Below are 21,104 nucleotides of genomic sequence, written 5' to 3'. Positions count from 1 at the left end.
TCAGAAATAAATCAGAAAACTTTTTTTGTGTTTTTTCATAATATCTGGAAGCATAAGATTAAGCGGCAATACTTTAAAAGAGTTAAACATAAGTCAGTTTCTCTAATTACATTAGGAATATCACTAAAGATTGATGCAACTCCACCACCACGACCAGTCAGACGAGCCTCATGCTTATATAAGAATCCTGAAGGAGTTGCTTAATTTAACCCAATAGAGTCATTTTGTTTCAGCCAGGTTTCAGAGAGACAGAGTCCATTAAGACTGTTGTCTGTTATTATTTTATTTATGATAAGTGCTTTAGGTACTAGTGACCTGGTGCCTCAAGTATCAATGCTGCATACACACAAAAACTTTGCGTACGGCAGATTTCTTGCTCATGTTTGGATTTACTAACGATGAAATTAACATGAGAATGTGCGTTGGTCCACACCAACTTCACATTTGGCATTTGTGTATTTCTTGTGTGCTTGTTTTTTTTCATTGGCGACTCCTAGAGGCAATCATGTTAAATTGCACACTACAAAGTTTCGCACCAACACATGTGAAAAACATTGCTATTAATTTATAATTGATTAAATGGGTTAATTGACACAATATATATATATATATATATATATATATATATATATATATATATATATATATATATATATATATATATATATATATATATATACCAAATATGTGATTTAGAACATATAAACGCATTTGCAAATGTATACAACCATTAGTCTATGTGTCATCGACTCGGTCCCAGTCATTCCCCTCGCTGGCCAGCAGAGGTCGCCATCCCCGGACTTCTAGCATTACATCATCCACTTAGACTGATTGTGCAGACACCTGAACTGAATCACGGTAATGACCCACGCCACCTATATAAGCCACACTCAAACCACTGTTCAGTGCGAAGTCTTGTTTAGCCCTGGCCAGCATTACTGAGCGGTCTTTCCTGCCTGATCTTCTGTGCTTTACCCCGGACTGTTTCTGACTCTGAGTTGTCTTCTGCCTGCCCTCGACCCTCGCTTGTTACACGGACTCTGAACCACGCTGCCTGCCCTCGACCCATGCCTGTCTAAAGGATTCTGAACCACGCCGCCTGCCACTGATATATGCCTGGTAATTCACTCTGTGTCTGTCAGCCGCCAGCCCCTCGACCTTTATTGATCACTGTTGATGTGTGTTCACACTTTAGTGCGTGTTGGATGTTTGTGTTTGACTGTGTCTTATAAATACTGCAAAATGGATCCCTCCATGTCAGTCTCCCCGTTACGCAATGGCAGTGTTGGTCTTATTAGAAGACATTCAAGGCCCCAAGGTGTTAGGGTGCCATGGGTGGCTTCTTGGTGAGTAATTTATTTAAAAATATTATTAGACTTTTCCTCTCCATTTCTTTGTTTAGTCTGTTTTAAATACCTATCTATTTTCTCTCGCTTTTAAAACTCCTTGATCACTGTTTTATTGCTTTATTTGTTAAATTTTTTTATTTTATTTTATTTTTTTTTAAATAGTCTGCTTTTCTGTCTTTAGCACTCCTATGCACAGCAGTTTGGTCAACCTTGGTCGTTTTTAAATGTGCTTTTATATATAAAAATTGTTGTTGCTTTATTCCAGCTAAGTTTTTTTATTTCATTGAGCGTAATTATTTAACTGCATTATCAGGAGACCGAGGTTATCCATTGAAGACGTGGCTGTAAACCCCCCTCAACAACCTACAAACTGACCAAGAGCACAGATACAATGATGTCCACTCTCGCACTCGGTCAGCGGGTGGTTTGGCAGCTGAAATGCCGGTGGACCTGCCTTAATAAAAGCAGAGAGGTGCTGCTATACCGCCCTAACAAAGTGTCCCTCTAATACATCTGTGTCTCCCACAGACACAAATACTACTCCAAACAGTAAAGTGTCGCCACCAATTGAGACAACTCTCTCCTCAAAGGATGTTAGTTGAGCATCCCCTGTTCCCCCACCTGTTCGGTCTTCACTTTGACGGTGTGGCGCTGTTCTCCTCTTAACCTCCACCTTTACATTGGACCATTTTGAAGGATTCGGATTTCTGCTATCCAATCCATCTCATCATGGACCAACGTTTATCATTTTCTCATCTTGTTTCTCATAATTTTTTATTAAATATAATTATTTGATCATTTGAATGAGTATTTAACTATGAAATTATTTTAATTAATGAATAAGTTAACACATTGCTTAATATAAGAATGTTCAGTGCATTTGCCTGTCTCTTTATAACTATTTTCAGAAGCCACCAAACTAGGTCAGAGGTCACGGAGACCTTGAGTGGAACTGATGGCTGAGGACTGGAATCAACTGTTTCTATTGTTATTTCTAGTAGTTATTACTATCTAAAATGTCTAAAGTGATTTATTTTTACGGTTAAATCTTTTAAAGTGATTCTACTTTTATTCAAGAGACTTTGTATAGTAAGAATATAACTGCCTGAATGTATATTATACCGGATTTTAACCAGTTTTGATAAAGACGGCTGAGAGTACACTCAGCCTTGGATGTGAAACAGATTATACTTTATGTGTGTGTGTTCTATTTGATTGTTGATCCGTTTCACAGGTCTTGAGTCAGCTCTAATCAGTCTAAGGCACAGGTGTCAAACTCGGTTCCAAAAGGGCCGCAGCTCTGCACAGTTTAGTTCCAACCATAATTAAACACACCTGATCAAACTAATTGAGTCCTTCAGGCTTGTTTAAAACCTACAGGTAAGTGTGTTGGAGCAGGGTTGGAACTAAACTGTGCAGTGCTTCGGCCCTTTTGGAACTGAGTTTGACACCCCTGGTCTAAGGGATGTCTGATGTTTATGCTTAAGATATTGTTCAGAATATACGCACAAACCCCACGTGGAAATTTTCCAAGTCTATCTGTGTTTTAACCAATCAGGTTAGAACACCTATATGTATGACCCAGTTAATGACGTTATGTGAGAGTATAATTGTTATTGATTAGTGATTGTGAGCAGAGCGGCCTAGGAACTCATTGCGAGTGTTAAAGCTGGCTTCTGCGGATGAAACTGCAAACTATCTTCAGTAAACTTGATTTATTTGTTTAAATCTCTGACTCAGGCTCTTCTTCATCTATCAGACTGGTCATTCTTTGGGTCAAACTGTAAACTATCCCTACAATTTCTTTTTTTAATTCACTCATAGTGCGATGTTTAGACCCCACTGCGTTAACCGTGTCAGCTAAACTCTCCCACTCTATTTTCCCACTCTACAAACTCCGGTCTACCTCCGACAGGAGCACCTCCAATTCACATTCTGTAAAGTTTCTCTTCTTGCTTGCTTTTGCCATTGCTTTGTCGTTTGGTTTTGCCAAAGTGGAGTCATTACCATATTTAGCAGATATGCATTACTGTGATTTAAGTGGGATGAACAAGAGTCTATATAGCTAAAATGTGAATTTTCACTTAACTATTCTGACAGAATAAAGCATCCCGGATATGTTGTCCGATAGGAGTTTAGCTCCAGCTCTGGTGGTGTGCAGCCCATCAGCACGGAAAAGCCTAGAAAAGATTCCAGTTTATGCAGTTGACCAATCAAAGCTTCTTGAGGGCAGGCCTTTCAGAGGAACTAGGAAATCTGACAGTCTTTTCATGTTAGCTGAGTAGCTGTATATAATCAAAATAAGTTATATTAAAAAATGATGTGATTTTCTACAAGAAAAGCATGAGCACACACTTCTTTGCATCTTATAAACACAGCCAAGCCTTAAAATTACACTCTGGAGCAGCCTTTTAACAAATCAGGTTACAACATCTATATGTGTGACAGTTAATGACGTTAATGTTGTTGTTTTGAGACTGTAAGCAGAGCGGCCTTTGAAGCTGGCTTCTGCTGCTAAATCTACAAACTTTTTTCAGTAAACTTTCTTACTGAATCTCTGACCCCAGCTCTTCTTCATCTGACGGACTGGGTTATTTTTTGGGTTCAAATAGTATATTTCTTCTATACTTTATCTGACAAGACATAAATGTGCATAAACTATGATGGAAACACATTTACCAAATAAATGTCAGTTTTTTTAGGAAGTGACTCCTTGGTTCTGTTTGACTTATTGGATGGAAACGCAAATGTGTTTAAGGTAATATTCCAATTTAGCACATAAATCTAATTCACATCTTTAAATGGAAACATAGCTACTGCTTTGCATCACTTAAAGAGATCATGACATGAGAAATCAAATTTACCCTGAAATACATTTACTCTATCTTTCTGTTCAACAGAATAAAGAAACTTATAAAATTTTAATTTTATAAAAGTTCTTATAAAATAACACTTTTCCCTGTAAATAACATACTGCATCTAATTAATAAATGTAGGGTTCTTTAAACATGCTTATAAGGCCCAGTCATACATGATTATTGCCTATATGTGGTATTAGTTCTTGTACATTTAGAATAAATATTATTCGAAAGTTTTTGATTAATCACGATTTATTCCTCTATTTTAAATGTCTATTTTATGCATGATATTTTGTGTATGTTTAGTGAATGAGACTCAATGATTGTAAAGCATTAGCTATCCACTATTTGCACCCCTTTACCTAAACACACTATTTCAGGCTTGTGGCTTAAATGTGTACAAAATCAATTGCGAGAACTTTTACCTTTAATGTGCCGTCCTGCTGGAATGACCTGCTTAACTCCAGCTGAGTCTCTGGTAGGGCTGCACGATACTGGAAAAAACAGACATGTCAATATTGAGTTTTTCTGCTATTTCTATATTGTGATATGAATATAATTTCACAAGATAACTGTAGTAACACTGTTTGGAAAGAATTCATCATTTTACTTACATCTTACAGTTGAGTGCATAAAATATACAAAATTACCCAAAAATATATTAAAGCACGGATGAAAACAATGATAAAACTGAAATAAACAGCATTTTACGTTTTTTTGTCAAGTATTGAGGTAAAGGAATTCAATAATCAACTGTAAAATAACAGATCATGGAGTCTTTATTAAACAAATAAACACAATCATTCTTTGTTAAAGTGGCTAATTTTATCATTTCTTGAGCCCTAATAGTTTAAATTCACTTAAAATCTTAGTCACAAGGCTTAAAAACACATCAAATATCTTTGACACTATTATATTAGGTTTAAACTTTGTGATCAAATTATGCGCTCTGTATTTACTGGTTAATTATAATGTCTACTTAAAATTGAGGTTCAAGCAATGTGACTATTGCTGATTTGCACATTGTGATATCAATGCTGAAACTATATATTGTGAAGCCCAAGTCTCTGGTTATTTTTAGGACAATCTGATCTTTTTTTAGCAGCACTTAATCCTCCAACAATAGCACTCCTTATTGTATTCTTTAACTATCTGTTTGTCCTGCTTCTTTGTTTATTTCAAAACAATAATAAAAATTCACACACTGCTAAATAACTAAGATTTGTCACTGCATCTACATCTTGTTGTTTTCTGGTGATCTGAAGTGCTTCTATTATCTTCATGCTTTGGATAAAAGCGTCTGCTAAATATAAATCTATTTAAAGTTCAGTCATAGTAATGGAAATACAAAGAAATTGGATTTTTGATTTGATGTGTTACTCATTTTATTAGCCAAAGTCAGAGTTATCAGGAGTGTTAATAAAGTGAAATGCTTTAATGTTTATCAAGAACACACTCTAAGATGAATAATAGATGTTTTTTTTACCTGCATTTCCTCTGAAAATAAATACAAGCGATGAAAATCACTGAAGATGTCTGCTGTGGATGTGGTATATGTGTCCAGTTTCTAATGTTCTCCATACGCTTGAGTCTGCTAAACAACAGAACAAAGAGAGAAACTTTAAACAGCTCATTTGTGTCAAACATCAGAAGAATCCCAGCATCAGAAATAAACAGACGGTTAAAACATCTCAGACTGCTGATTAACTGTGAATGACTGTTTTATATTGATTATATAAATACAGATACTTCTGCAAATCTGTTTATTGGCAAAACTGGAACTATTTTAATAAAATAAGATGATGAATGAGTGCACCCCACTGAATGTGTGAAGAGAAAACATTAAATAAAATTTTAATTACCAGCAAAATTCATGGATTCTCTGTTATTCAACATGTACATCCCGTTATCACCAGTGTACCCATCTTCTGGTGGCTTCTTCCAGCAGGATTACGTGCCACAGTGCTCAGATGGCATCCACAGTTACTGTCTGCGTTTTAAACTCCAGAAGTCAGAGATTAAACCATTAATATTTCTAGATACATTTTTAATGTGTCACCTGTTGCTATAAAGCCTAGAGAGAGTAACTTTCATGCATTCCTTTCCACATATGAATGAATGATATGATAATGATAATTAATAGTTATTTTCAAAATACAGTTAATAAATCCAGTTTTTGTCATTCTTTAACAAATAGATGTGAAACATAAGTGTCTATTCAATATTGAACATTAAACATATATATTTCTTCTCATTGATGTCAAATAACAGAACAAATTCTAATGAACCAGTAATTTATAAAGCCAAACAGGAATCAGTGAGAAACGCCGCCATTTTATTAATCTCAGCATCACATTAACGTTACTCCTGTATTTGCAGGGTAACGTTAGATGGAGTTTGACGAGGCAGATCTGCTAATTTTAATAGAAATACACCACAATATACCGTGTTTAATTTGTAAACAAGCGCTTATCGCCAATAACTTATATTTGAAGAACAAAATAAATGCTAAGACAAATCTTACCTGTACATGTATTTAAATCGACCGATTAAAAAACTAATCTCGAGTTCACCAAACGACCAGTAATGATTCATCAAACAGGAAGTATTTACGAGTCAAACAAAGATTTCCTAAAAAATCAGTTTATTTTGCTCCAAAACACCCGCGAAGGAAACACACAACCGCTAACTAGAGAAGATTAAAGATACACAGCGCAAAACTGACCAATCACGTATCAGTTGGCTGGGAAACGCTGGAACACATTCGAATTCTTACGAGAGACACCTCTTACATTCCACATTCGCCATTACTCTTACTTGACAAAGTGTTTAGTTGAGTTGTACAAAGTTTGCTTTGATTAATTTGCTTTTCGTACATTGTCAATTGATAGCGTACGATTTATTAAGGCTTACTCTGACAAACGAGCTTTACTTACAGTGAATTTCAGTATTTATTGTAGGTTTATTTAACATTTCTCATATTTAAGTGTACGGAAATTAACCCCTCATGTTATTTACCGTACTCGGAGTAATTGCTCTTTTCCTGAGAGAAAGAACCATCAAGTCCACCGTCTCAGGTCAAGATGAAAGCATCGACCGTCAAGGACTGGTCACGGTAACCTCCGTGGCCAACAGTGATGGTAAATATTGTTGTGTGTTATAAGAACATGTTGCTCATTTTGTATACTGGAGTTTGTGTAGGGCTCTACACTTATTTGACCTTACTGTAAACATTCTTCACAAAAACAAAGTGAATAATAATACAGACCTAATTAATAAATGTGGTGTCAAACATACCTCACACAAACGTGTCTAATATGGTGCCAACATTAATATAAAATAATAGCTTTTGTCTGGTTTCTAGTCCAGATATCTAAAAATTCTTAAATCGAGTCTTTTTTTTAGACAGGCAAAAATATCTGATTTTCAGAAATAATGATTTAATTAAGTTATTTACTTACATTTTGATATATTTCTGGAAACAAGACTGTATTTTTACTTGTCAAAAAAATGCTTCTTGATTTCATGTTTTGATATTTGGACTAGAAACAAGACAGAAACTGAGTAAAGTATTTCTGCTTTGCATAGTTTTTCCATTATGCATTCGTAATCCGTAAATACAAAATCCTTTTCTCTGCTTCAAGATGGAATGGTTTGTTCACCCAAAAATGCTAATTCTGTAATTAATTACTCACCCACACGTCACTCCAAACCCCTGAGACCGTCTTCCATCTTCTGAACACAAATGAAGATGTTTCTGAAAGCTCTCTCATCCTGCATATACAGCAAGGTTCCTGACTTGCTCAAAGTACATAAAAATACCACAAAACTTCCTCAAACAGACCAAATGCCTACAGTGGTTCAGTCAGTATATTATCAAGCTACAAGAATACTTTTGTGTAAACCAATTTATCAAACAGTTTATTCTCTTTAGTGTTGGTATATTACATGCGTTCACAAGCACGTTGTACTGATAAAAGCTCTAGATGCCTGTGCATGGCTTCCTCTGTTTTTTGGATGTGTTTGGTACCTTTCTGGCATCTGAATGACCCTTGCTCTCAATGGAGGATGAAGGAGCTCTAAGATCTGCCTAAAACATCTTAATTTGTTATGAAAATGAACAGAAATAATTTTTACTGCCGTACAAAATCAACAAATAAAATATTAAAACCTTCAATGTGATTTGAGTTTGACACCCCTGTTAGATCCCTGGTCTCTGCTTGTAATTTTTAGTCCTAAACCACTAAATCCTTCAGGAATATGTCCTAAAACACAATGCAGTGGTTTTAATGGATAACAAATGCTGATATTTAATGTTTTAATGGTTTTTGTAGTGGAAAACATGAAAACGTTTCTCATAGTTTTTAGTTGTTTTTGCCAAGCTTAGGGTTATCAACAACTAAAAGCAGAAAGAAATGACCTTAAAAGTCACTTAATAACTGACAGCATTGTTCATATCAATAATAAACACTGGATAAACATTATTCAAGTAAAACTAAAATCTTTTGTTTCAAATTGTTCCTTCCTTCAGGTCGACAAATCGGTGACTGGTGTGAAGAATCATCTTTGCATCTGGAGGAACAGATCAATGTTCAGACTGAGGAACCATCACTGGAGGAACCTGTTGATGGTCAGAGTGAAGAACCATCACTGGTAGAGCCTGACAGTGTTCACGGTGAAGATCCATCACTGGTAGAGCCTGACAGTGTTCACGGTGAAGATCCATCACTGGTAGAGCCTGACAGTGTTCACGGTGAAGAACCATCACTGGTAGAGCCTGACAGTGTTCACGGTGAAGAACCATCACTGGTAGAGCCTGTCGATGGTCACAGTGAGGACTCGGCCAGCTCCTCCAGCAGTGATGATGTTTCTCCAAACCTTTTCTACGCTGAGTCCAGCAGTAGTGATGACTACCCTCAAGAGATTTACTCAGCCGGATTCAACTGTAGTAGTGAGCTCACAGCCAGCTCCTACAGCAACTTCTTCTCTGCTGAGTCCGGCTGTGGTGATGACGCCTCTACAGATTTTCTGTCCGCTGAGTCCGGCTGTGGTGATGACGCCTCTACAGACTTTTTGTCTGCTGAGTCCGGCTGTGGTGATGACGCCTCTACAGACTTTTTGTCTGCTGAGTCCGGCTGTGGTGATGACCCCCCTCCAAATGTGGTCTCTGCTAAGCCCGGCTGTAGTCATGATGACCCTCAAAATGTGGTCTCTGTTGAGCCCGGCTGTAGTCATGATGACCCTCCAAATGTGGTCTCTGTTGAGCCCGGCTGTAGTCATGATGACCCTCCAAATGTGGTCTCTGTTGAGCCCGGCTGTAGTCATGATGACCCTCCAAATGTGGTCTCTCCTAAGCCCGGCTGTAGTCATGATGACCCTCCAAATGTGGTCTCGGCTAAGCTCGGCTGTAAAGATGTTGGTAAAGGGGCATCCTGTCAGACAGAGGGCGCTGTTTCACCTCAGCCAGAAGAGCAGAAGGATAAAGACACACACATTATTGGTAAGTTTACTATCATGACACCCCAGTCACCCAACACACATGCACATTTTAATAGTTTTTAATGACTTTTATGCTATAAACTGTCTTCAATACAGATTTTGTATATATTTGATATATATATAAATCATAAAAATCAAAATCATATATATAGGGAAGACAAAACTAAAAAAGGTTTTAGATGATGGGGTTAATTCTGTTGTTCTGACCCCTGATGAAGCAGGTAGTTTTAGATGAAGGTAGCACTGTCACTAATTCTCACATTTGATTAACTTCTCTTTTTTCTCTTTTCACAGAGATCAACTCACATCGCTATGAAATTGGTGCTGAGCTGGGCAAAGGAGGCTTTGGAACCGTTTTCGCAGCGACCCGTTTACAAGATGGCCTTCGGGTGGCAGTAAAAATTGCAGATTTTAAGGCTAAGCGATACATCCGTGTTGTAAGTAGTCTGTGCTCTTTGCTCTGATTAACTGTTTCCATTTTAAACATGTCATATTAAAGGTGCTAACAGTTTTAACAGGAAATAACTTTTCCATCAAATGATCTTAACAACTGTTTTTCTTCTAGGATGATTTTGACCAGCCACTTCCAGCGGAGATCGCTCTGCACTTTCTTGCCACTAAAGGCCCCGAGGTTAAAGAACTCGTTCAGCTTCTGGACTGGAAGGTGGAGGCTGATCGCTACTTTATGGTCCTAGAGCGGCCCACACCCTGTGTGAGCGTACGTGAATTTTTAAGAGAACACGAAGACAGAATCGAAGAGGAGGTAATACGGAAAATCATGTACCAGGCAACAATTGCAGCTGACACATGCCTCCAACGTGGAGTGCTTCACCGCGATATCAAGCCTGGCAACTTGCTGATTAACCCAGAGACCTATGAAGTCAAACTGATTGACTTTGGTTGTGGTGAACTCCTTACTGACGGCTTTTACAAAGAGTACTGGGGTATGTAAATCCTTCAAAGCTCTACGGAGCTCTTGTGATGGGTCAAGGGTCATTCACATGGAACTCTTGAAACATTCACTGTTGTTTATCTATACCAGGGGTGCCACAGCTCAGTCCTAGAGGGCCGGTGGCCTACAGAGTTTAGCTCCAACTTGCTTCAACACACCTGACAGAAAATGACTAGTGTACTTAGTAAGAGCTTGATTAGCTTGTTCAGGTGTGTCTAAGTGGGGCTGGAGCTAAACTGCAGGACACAGATCCTCCAGGACTGGGTTTAGTCACCCCTGATCTATACTGTTGTTTACATTTTCAGAGGGAAATTTAGATGTTGTGCTAATGAAAACAAAATCTCTTTCTTTCAGGCACAATGAAGTTCAGCCCTCCCGAGTTTAAAAAGAATGGCTATTACTACGGAGAGCCAGCAACAGTGTGGTCACTCGGGCTTCTTCAGTTTTTGTTAATGTTAAAAAAATATCCAGGCAAGCATGACATCCGCAGGATGAAAAACAAAGATCTTTACCAATATGGAAGGTCAGAAGGTGAGATCTCCACTTCAGCTAAAGATGGTTATGTAGGACATTTTGAACGTCAATGAAAAAAGCATGTATAACTTTAAAGTAATAATTAAATGTACTTCTTCCTTTTTTTTTTTACACAGAATGCTGTGATTTCATCAGCTGTTGTCTGCAGCCTTGGCCCTGGTCTCGGCATAAGCTGCATGCACTCCGTGACCATGCCTGGTTTAAGGTAATGAACAGACTTTAAGGATTTTGTCATCAGTTAAATGAATCTGTCATGAGCTGAGTTTCCATTATAATGTGAAGCACATCTTTTCAAAGTTCACTAAATATATATTTTGTAATTATAAATGTGAATTATGAGCAAATGATTTCCATTAAGTTGGTCGAGCAGCTGAACTGTAGTATTGGTAACCTCGTAACCAACAGTAAACAAGGGGAGTATAATTGAGAAATCAAAGTTCATTTGACAAATGCATTTCCATCATGAACCCTTTTTCACACAAATCCAAAATGACCTCAAGTGAGCATAAAACATTTTGTGAATTAAGGGATTCTTATTTAAACGTGTTTCTCATGTGATTTTTAAAAAGGTGCATCAACACAGGCTGATGGAAACCCAGCTAGTGTCAGACGACAGTCTTGTGTTCTTAAATGTTCTCTTTTTAAATTTATTGCTTTTCTTTTAATTATATGTTGTTTGTTTAATTCATTAATGCTGTAAATCTGACTGTTTTTGTTTCAGGAGGAGAACAAGGAAGAGGAGGAGAAATGAGGAGAAATGTCCTCACTTAATGGGTGGATCTAGCCCTTTTAAACCACACCACCATAGTCCTATAGCTAAACATAACTTCATCCATAGAAATCTGAACATAATTTGGTTCTGCAGTGTCATAGCTCTTTTTTTAACACTTACACTGGCTCTAATTAAATTTCCTGTAAAGAAGAAAAAAAAATTATTAAGCACTTAACAGTTTAGACCTTCAAATAGTGTACATAGCCCTTTCCACACTTTTTATACCAGCTTTTGGTTTAACTTTTGCACTTCCACATGCTAAAAAAAAAAAAAAAAAAAAAAAAAAAAAAATATATATATATGTATATATATTTATATATATATATATATATATATATATATATATATATATATATATATATATATATATATATATATATATATATATATATCTCAGTCGTTCCCAGTCCAGGTCCACATATTTTGGGTGTCTCTCTCTAAAAAATGTAATTTGAGCCAGAGGAGAGAGACTCCTGACCAAAGACTACTGGGATCAACTGATATATATACAGGGTTTCTAATGAACATTATCACTCACCAGCCAATTTGGCCACAAAACTGGAAAAAAATAAAACAATAAAAAAAGTAAAAAAAAATAAATATATAAAATAAAAAACATAAATAATAAATAAAACAATAAAAAACTATAACTGGCCATGTTATTAACTAATCAGAAATCCTTCTAGAAAAATATTGAATAAAACATAAAAATGTAAGTTATGTTATTTATTACTCATCCTCATTTATTACATCCATCCTCAAAACAGATCATACGCCTTCACATAAAACAAACATTTTTACAGTTTCTTCTCCTCGGTGTGATTATAGGGCACGCGTTCACAAGCACTGTGCAGTGACATATACCCCACGGATGCCTGCGCGACTTCCTCTCTGACTTCCTCTCTTAAAAACTTCACAGGCACATCCAAGGTTATATGTCAGAGGCGCAACACGTGAACGCGCGCCCTATACTGACACTGAGAGAAGAAACTGTTGAATAAAGTTATTTTTGTTTTATGTGTCGTTCCCAGTCCAGGTCCAAATATTTTGAGTGTCTCTCTCTAAGAAATGTAATTTGAGCCAGAGGAGAGAGACTCCTGATAAAATATAAAACATCATTAATAAATAAAACTATAAAAAAGTAAAAAAAATAAAATAATAAAAAACATAATTAATAAATAAAACTATAAAAAACTGCCTATATTGAAACATAAATCTATAACTGGTTATATTATTATGTTATTGACCAATCAGAAATTCTAATAGAAACAACAAAATTAAATAAAACATTAAAAAAGTAAGTTATGTTATTTATTACTCATCCTCATGTTCATCTTCAGAACTATTTTAACTATTTTTATTTTTATGTTAGAGCTCCCTCATCCAGACTCAAAGTCCAGAAAAACAGTAAAAAAACATCCTCAAAACAGATCATACGCCTTCACATAAAACAAACATTTTTATTCACAGTTTCTTCTCCTCAGTGTGATTATAGGGCACGCGTTCACAAGCACTGTGCAGTGACATATACCCCACGGATGCCTGTGCGACTTCCTCTCTGACTTCCTCTCTTAAAAACTTCACAGGCGCATCCAAGGTTATATGTCAGAGGCGCAACACGTGAACGCGCGCCCTATACTGACACTGAGGGAAGAAACTGTTGAATAAAGTTATTTTTGTTTTATGTGCACATAAAAGTATCCTCATAGTCAGGAATCTTGCTGTCTATGAGAGATTAAGGAGCTCTCAGATTTAACTAAAATATCTTCATTATTTTCATTCAGATATCTTCATTTGTGTTCTGAAGATGAATAAAGTTACTACCTTTAGTATTTGCTTTAATATTGTCCTCATATACAACCTTCTCTAGTCTAATGTTTTGCTAATGTGGTATATGATTTATGGTTGGAGGACATCATTTATTGACTAGTGATTTTGTGTGTAGTTGTAGTTCATGGTGAGTGATAATCCAAACCCTGTATATATAGGTGGCGATGTCCGTTCCTCCACGTGGTGCCACTGGAAACTGCCCATCTTAAAGGTGGTGCTGAGCTGAACACGGACAAAAACTGACATTAGTCTGGGGCGACAAGCCTCACAACAGATGACAATCATGAATTTTGTACTAAAGTTTAAAAAATAAAGTCACATTTGTCAAAAATAAGTGCTTCTTCTATTTTTAAAGGCTGATTACTGCTGTTACTGTGTGTTTCAAATGAGATCATCCAGGATTAAAAATGACAACGTTTGTAGATTTAACAAAGATTAGCTGGATTTAACGCTACTGAGCTGAATGTGTTTGATGTACAAGAATACATGTGATGGAATTTTTAGCATTTAAGAACAAATGCACTGTAAAAATGCTTCCCTTCCAGCCGCAACACAGCACCATGCTGGGAAACACCCATACACTCTCATTCACACACTCATTCACTATGGTCAATTTAGTTAATTCAGTTCACTTATACTGCATGTGTCAGGACTGTGGGGGAAACTGGAGCACCTGGAGGAAACCCACACAAACACAGGGAGAACATGCAAACTCCACACAGAAAGGGCAACTGGTCCAGCCAGGACTTGAACCAGCAACCTTCTTGCTGTGAGGTGAAAGTGCTAACCACTGAGCCCTGATCTGTTTCAGCAGCACTTAATTTTCCAACAACAGCACTCCCTAATGTATTCTTTAACCATCTGTTTGTCCTGCTTCTTTACTTATTTCAAGATAATAAAAATACACACACAGCTAAAATAACTAAGACTTGTCACTGCATCTACATCTTGTTGTTTTCTGGTGATCTGAAGTGCTTCTATTATCTTCATGCTTTGGATATAAGTGTCTGCTAAATGTAAATCTATTAAAAGTTCAGTCTTAGCAATGGAAATACAAAGAAATCTGGTTTTTGATTTGATGTGTTACTCATTTTATTAGCCACAGTCAGTGTTATTAGGAGTGTTAATAAAGTGAAATGCTTTAATGTTTATCAAGAACACACTCTAAGATCAATAATAGTTGTTTTTTTTTACCTGCATTTCCTCTGAAAATAAATACAAGCCATGAAAATCACTGAAGATGTCTGCTGTGGATGTGGTATATGTGTCCAGTTTCTAATGTTCTCCATACGCTTGAGTCTGCTAAAAAACAGAAGAAAGAGAGAAACTTTAAACAGCTCATTTGTGTCAAACATTAGAAGAATCTCAGCATCAGAAATAAACAGACGATTAAAACATCTCAGACTGCTGATTAACTGTGAATGACTGTTTTATATTGATTATATAAATATAGATACTTCTGTAAATCTGTTTTATTGGCAAAACTGGAACTATTTTAATAAAATAATATAATGAATGAGTGCACCCCACTGAATGTGTGAAGAGAAAACATAAAATAAAATTTTAATTAACAGGAAAATTTATTGACGCCATGCATACAAAATAACTGGTTTAGATTAGATTACTAGGGGGTGTAATTGTATTTGCAATACCTTGTTTAATTTGAGTGTAGTGTTTTATTAACCTGTATACGTTGAGAGCAATCTCTTATGTTAACGGTTTAATAAAAGTGTTCATTAAAATTTCTGCAATACACATGGTTGTTGTTTATTTAGAAACATTATAATTTTGTAACAGTTGTGACCGATCAGACACATAATTATTTTGATTTATTCCACGAATGACACCATCAACCTCTCCTACCCAGGAAAAGACTGGATGGTCAGTGTGTAATCCGATTCCACAATATTTATGAGACGAAGGAATGCTCAGAAATGACATGGTCAAACTTGTATAAGCTCCTTGCTTAAGACTGATGCTTTTAATGTTAACCTTTATTTAGGGCTGCACGATTAATCTAAAAAAGAACCCGATCTCGATTCAACCCTACACACGATCTTTATTTAGCTTTTCTACGATTCAGCCAATTAAATTTTCAAGGTCAGGAGAGAAGCTTAAAGGCAGTCGCACAAGTCTTCACAGGAACATGAACACTTTCAAATGCCATCAAAAGTGTCACATACTGTATTTATAAGGTATAATTCACCCAGAAATGTAATTTCTGTCTTCATGTAATGATGTATTTGTGGCCGCGGAATCACACGTGAGCTGACCACGAGCTACCGAGAACAAGCGCGTGTGCACGCCAATGACGGCAGCCTGCTGCTTTAGTGAACAGAATCTGCATAGGCTGTGAATAACAAGTAATATAGTTGTAAATAACATTCAGTTTGTTGTACAGAGCGATCGTTTGAGAGCCGCGCAGAAAGAATGATTAGCATGTGAGTGTGTTTTATCACAGTGACGGCAGCCATGAGCCGCACTGGGAAGTAAAAATGAAACTGGCCGCCATTTAAATGATAATACCACAGTTTACGGTTATGATTACGACAAGCATTTGATACATTTTTTCTTTCATAGGGAACACATAGTGTTGTGCATGAAAATAAATGTTTTACTGTGTCACATAGCTACTCTAGCTTATATAATGTTAAATATAATGCAATCTGATAATGACAAATGTCTGATTTTACCAGTGAAAACAAATGGACTAATAATGCTGTCAATGACAGATGACAAGCACCTCTCAAACATAATAATTCAATTTTATAATTATGAATAGTTGTATTCTGATGTCATCATTTTATTGTGAATTAACAAACAGCACATATTGAAAGTCTGTTTAAGTCCACCATAATGACTGTACAAACCATGTTTTACCATATAGTCACTTTAGAATTATAAGGTTCTGTCTAATCGGCAACCTCCCGCTCTCCCTCGGAAAGCCAATAAGGAAATCTAAAACTGCAATTCATCGACTCGCCTTGAGAGGCTGGCTCCAGGAAGTCCAGGGCTGTTTCTCAATATGCGTTCTTCAGCGGTCTTGAGGCCTCGTGTTCTCGTGAAACGTCATCATCAGCTGCCTAAGTTCAGTTTCAATACTAAAGACCGCAAGTACGGAGGACACGTGAAACTTCCCGGATGTGTTCTTGATATCGAGGACGCACCGATGCAGACTTGAGCACTGAACTTGCTCTGGAAGTCAGAAGTCATTGCGACTAAAGGTGGGAAGCGCAGCATTTTATCTAGAATTATTATTAAAGTTCATAGATATGAATTATTTACCTCAGGAGTTTCCCTAAATGAAATGGTGAATATAAACATTACCATGGACATCTTAATAAAGGGATAAACTCATTAAGGGTGTTTGTTTGCTGAAATTCGTATTAAAATCTGTTTTATTTATATTGTGCAACATATATTTATAATGTTTTTATGCAAAGTATATGTAACTGCCCATGATTTAATGTACTCGCTTTGCTTGCCCTAATTGGAGTCACCACAGGAGGGCGCTCTAGACTAATAGGATTTAAGTGAGACAAAGCAGAGTAAGAGCAATTCACGTTTGTTCACGAGCTAACAGGTACAGCTCGGAAGAATGCCTTGAGCTTTTAGTGTCCCTTCGGCAAGCAGAGCGAGGTATGTTTTGTTTATTGTTTGATTTATTTGGAAAATGTTAGATGTTTTGTAAATGTTTGTTGTTTTGTTTTTCTATGTTGTTTGTTTGTTTTCTCTAGTTTTACGGTGCTTTGGTGCTTTTGGTGCCTTTGGTCTTTTGATGCTTCTGTGTATACAACAAAGAACTGAGACGATGATTTATGTGATGAACTTTATTGCATCCAAGTAAACCTTTTTAAATGCACCCGTCAAAAACTCTCTGCCTATTCTTTGAAAGCTGAAGGGCTGCTACAGTAAAACTCGCTGCTACACATGGCGTTTGCATCACGTTGGTGATTCATCACATGAGTGTCATGTTACAAGCCTTCATCTCGTCTGTGGCACTGCATGGTATCTACAACAGACTGAATCTACACTAGGACGGCGACTTTACACAGTTAACTGGGAAAACTCTTCATGAAAGACTGAAAGGTGACTGCAAACAAACGTTGTGGACTCAGAGGTACAAGAAAAGGAAAAATATTTATCTATTTATTACTTTTGGGATAATTGCAATTTTTAAAAAAAAAAAAGGGATTTATATTTGTATGCTTTGTTGAATTTGTATGCAGTAATTGAAGTTTGAGAATAAGGAGTGACTAATGATTTAAGTGCTCATGCTTCAAGGTGTTTGGGTAATGTTGGGCTTATATTCATGATGCATGTATTAGACAAATGTTTGCAATTTTAAAGTGCTTAAAGTCTTAAGAGTTTATACTGTTGTTGCACATGTGATTTTGACTTATTACCTTTGCTATAATATTTTAGGTGTTTAAATTTGTCTGATGTAAGCAGGTTGCTGATTTAAGTTGTAGACAGACAAAATGGACGACACAGCGGAGCAAATGGCGGCACAAGCAAGTCAAAGGTCAGTTCTTGATAAAGATCTGAATAGTACAACAGAAATGCAACAGGTTAGATCAAGATCAAGCTCTCGAAAAAGAAATCCCACAGAAAAGGGTTTAGAAATGCAAAAACAAGAGACAAAAAAGCACGAGAAAGCCTTTAATAAAGCTTATACTTCCTGGAAGCAGACAGCTAAAGAAATTAGATGTAAATTAAAAGCCTTATGCACATGTGAAGAGCTTGAGCAAATTTTGAAAGACATTCAAACTAGTCAGGATGTTGTCACTCAACATTATGCCCCATTACTGCGTAATCAAACTGCTACTCCAGAGATTGTAAGAAGAGTAGATGTTTGTTCCATATTGAGTACAGAAATTTGTGATTTGGTGAGCAAACGAATAGAAACTGTTGATGTCATTCAAAAAAGGGAAGTAGTTAAAGAGAGAGTTAGGCAGATATTGAACAAAGAGGAGTATGAGTCTATATTTGGTTGTACCAATACAGAGACCATTATCTCAGTATCGTCACAGACTGTAGAAAGTTTGTCAGCTCTCTCAGAAACTTCCTCTGAAGCTTCAAGTAAACGAGCTGATGCAGAGGCAGAACTTGCGGCTAAAGTAGAGCAGAAAAGGGCCATTCAAGAAATTTCCAATCAGCAAGCTCGACTAGTTAAACTGGAGAATGACTGGAAGCTGGAAGAAGCAAGAATGTTAGCGGATATTAAACAGAAAGAAATTGAAATGCGCTCCAAGTTAGAAGAAGAAAAAGTAAAATTGCAATTGTTACAAGCGGAAAAAGATGTCAACGTAGCTGCAGCTCGAGTGAAAGCTTATAACAATGCAGAAAGTTGTCTTGAAGAGAGCAGTTTGGAAGACGACGAGACCGGAAATGTCATTTATCCTGAACGAAGAAAAGCTTCTAACAAACCTCAACGTAATCCTGTGATAAATCCATTACCTTCACAAACATTTCAAGAAGAAAGGAAAACTAAAGAGACTGAGAATTTAGCTCAAGCATTAGTGAACTCCTTAAGTATAAGTCGTTTACCTGTTCCAGAACCAACCACTTTTAATGGCGATCCTCTGAAGTTTATTGAATGGAAAATGTCCTTCACAGCACTCATTGATTGTAAATCCATCCCAGCAAGTGAGAAAATGTTCTATTTAAAAACCTATCTTGCAGGAGAAGCTCGTAAGGCCGTAGAAGGGTTCTTTTATAAGAACTCCGATGATACATATCAGGGTGCTTGGAGAGTCTTGAAGGAGAGGTATGGAAACCCATTCATTATTCAGCGTGCTTTTCGAGAGAGACTCATGAAATGGCCCAAGGTGGGAGTAAACGATCCATTTTCCTTGAGAGAGTTCAGTGATTTCTTGCAAGGTTGTGTTGAAGCTATTCCACAAGTCAAAGGTTTGTCCATCTTGAATGATTGCGAGGAAAATTACAAGTTGCTTAAGAAGTTACCAGAATGGATTGTCCGTAAATGGAACAGAATTGTTGTTGAAGAGTTGGATATGACAGGAGACTATCCAAGTTTTAAGCAATTTGCTGAATTCTTGAAGAAGGAATCAAAGATAGCTTGCAACCCTTTCACTTCTCCACTGCTAGTCAGTTCAAAGGTTCCAGATGAAAAGTATCTGAAAAGAGCAAAAGCTTTCAATATTAAGGCTCAAGTAAAAGATTCAAGACCAGAATTCAAGGTAACATCACCATGTTCTGTGTGTAAGAGTGAAATGCATAGTATCGTCAAATGTCCTATCTTTGCAGAGAAGCCCATGGATGATAAAAGATCTTTCATTCGTGAAAATCACATGTGTTTCGGATGCTTGAGAAGAGGGCATATTTTTAGGGACTGTAGGAGACGGCATATTTGTGGAACATGTGGACTGCGTCATCCAACTTGTCTGCACGAAGATAAACGCAAACATTCAGAGGTATCCCAAGCAGATATTACATCAGAAGCATATACAAGTCAAGAGGGGCAAAGGGCAATGTCTTATGCAGTAACACAACATGTCTCTGCTACTTCTAGTATTGTTCCAGTGTTTATCTCCACAGTAGAAGAGCCACAAAATGAGATCCTTACCTATGCCTTACTCGATACACAAAGTGACACAAGCTTTATTTTGAAGGATTTTATTGATGAGCTGCAAGTGAGCAGTCAAGCGGTGAAGCTGAAACTCAGTACTATGACAACTACAGACACGATTACTTCAAGTAACAAGGTTAGTGGTCTGCGAATCCGAGGACTTCAAGGTGGGAAATGTATCCAAATACCTCAAGTGTATACGTGTGATTTCATTCCTGTGGATAAAGCTCACATTCCAACGAAGAAAACTGCATTATGCTGGTCTCATCTTAAGCACATAGCCAATGAAATGCCACCACTTCAGAGTTGTGATATAGGACTATTGATTGGATATGACTGCCCTTCAGCGTTGGCTCCCCTAAAGGTCATAATCGGTAAGGAAAATGAGCCTTTTGCACAGAAAACCGCGCTGGGCTGGAGCATTATCGGTCTTTGTAATCCCCACTTAGACAGACAAGGAAGTCAAAGTTTTGTTCATCGAGTGTCTGTGAAAGAAATGAGAGTTCCAACAGCTAATGATGTCTTGAAAGTTTTGGAGTGTGACTTTAATGAGAAAAGTTATGAAGACAAATATGTGTCACAGGAAGATGTCCGCTTTATTCGTTATCTCAGTGATAACATCAAGCATAAAGAAGATGGACATTTTCAGTTACCTCTTCCTTTCAAGAGCAGTAATCCACCTTCACTCCCTAACAACAAGAGGCTGGCTTTATTACGT

The 21,104-nt window shown here is 36.9% G+C and overlaps 3 protein-coding genes and 1 long non-coding RNA gene across 17 annotated transcripts in view; 2 read left to right on the top strand and 2 right to left on the bottom strand.

Annotated features, from left to right (window-relative positions):
- Positions 1–21,104, bottom strand: part of efr3bb (EFR3 homolog Bb (S. cerevisiae)) — a 1,037,141-nt gene that overhangs the window by 340,675 nt on the left and 675,362 nt on the right. The gene's annotated exons all lie outside the window — the stretch shown is intronic.
- LOC147839450 (uncharacterized) overlaps positions 1–21,104 on the bottom strand; it is a 77,040-nt gene that overhangs the window by 24,183 nt on the left and 31,753 nt on the right. For 8 of the 12 annotated variants that reach the window (XM_087298955.1, XM_087298958.1, XM_087298959.1 and 5 more), the window contains exons 1-4: positions 6,643–6,929; positions 6,070–6,197; positions 5,694–5,801; positions 4,633–4,701 (exon numbers count right to left, since the gene is read on the bottom strand). Coding sequence is in view for 9 of the 12 variants with exons in the window: in XM_087298958.1 (XP_087155084.1) it covers positions 4,633–4,701; positions 5,694–5,699 (75 nt within the window). In the remaining 3 variants the exon portion in view is untranslated. Of the gene's footprint in view, positions 1–4,632; positions 4,702–5,693; positions 5,802–6,069; positions 6,210–6,642; positions 6,930–13,878; positions 14,017–21,104 lie in introns of those variants that run through there. The other 4 variants (XM_087298953.1, XM_087298956.1, XM_087298957.1 and 1 more) reach the window with 3 other exon arrangements.
- On the top strand, positions 6,869–12,225 carry LOC560496 (uncharacterized). Of its 2 annotated transcripts, XR_015518943.1 has the most exons (8): positions 6,869–7,347; positions 8,739–8,960; positions 9,040–9,707; positions 10,001–10,143; positions 10,272–10,650; positions 11,013–11,189; positions 11,309–11,397; positions 11,914–12,225. XR_015518943.1 is itself a non-coding variant. In XM_087298825.1 (7 exons), exons 1-7 carry the CDS (start codon positions 7,215–7,217, stop codon positions 11,941–11,943), a joined length of 1,920 nt encoding a protein of 639 aa, XP_087154951.1. In that variant the 5' UTR covers positions 6,869–7,214; the 3' UTR covers positions 11,944–12,225. The 2 variants fall into 2 exon arrangements, 1 of the variants encoding a protein (XP_087154951.1); XM_087298825.1 differs by having other exon boundaries at positions 8,739–9,707.
- LOC147839452 (uncharacterized) lies at positions 17,348–20,231 on the top strand. 2 transcript variants are annotated; one of them, XR_015519127.1, is made up of 5 exons: positions 17,348–17,433; positions 17,532–17,914; positions 18,247–18,319; positions 19,480–19,564; positions 20,065–20,231. It is a non-coding gene; the product is annotated as an uncharacterized LOC147839452 (long non-coding RNA). The 2 variants fall into 2 exon arrangements; XR_015519126.1 differs by having other exon boundaries at positions 18,220–18,319.

This window comes from Danio rerio, chromosome 20 (genome assembly GCF_052040795.2).
Source record: "Danio rerio strain M-AB ecotype USA chromosome 20, GRCz13ab, whole genome shotgun sequence".
Lineage (NCBI taxonomy): Eukaryota > Metazoa > Chordata > Actinopteri > Cypriniformes > Danionidae > Danio > Danio rerio.
The sequence above is the reverse complement of the archived record's forward strand: the minus strand, read 5'-3'. Positions and strand labels throughout refer to the sequence as shown.

Excerpts from the sequence above, each read along its gene's own strand:
- LOC560496 (XM_087298825.1), top strand. The coding sequence starts at position 7,215 with ATGTTATTTACCGTACTCGGAGTAATTGCTCTTTTCCTGAGAGAAAGA. Across the intron at positions 7,348-8,738 it reads CTCCGTGGCCAACAGTGATG|GTCGACAAATCGGTGACTGG; the intron begins GTAAATATTGTT and ends TCCTTCCTTCAG. Across the intron at positions 11,190-11,308 it reads CCAATATGGAAGGTCAGAAG|AATGCTGTGATTTCATCAGC; the intron begins GTGAGATCTCCA and ends TTTTTTACACAG.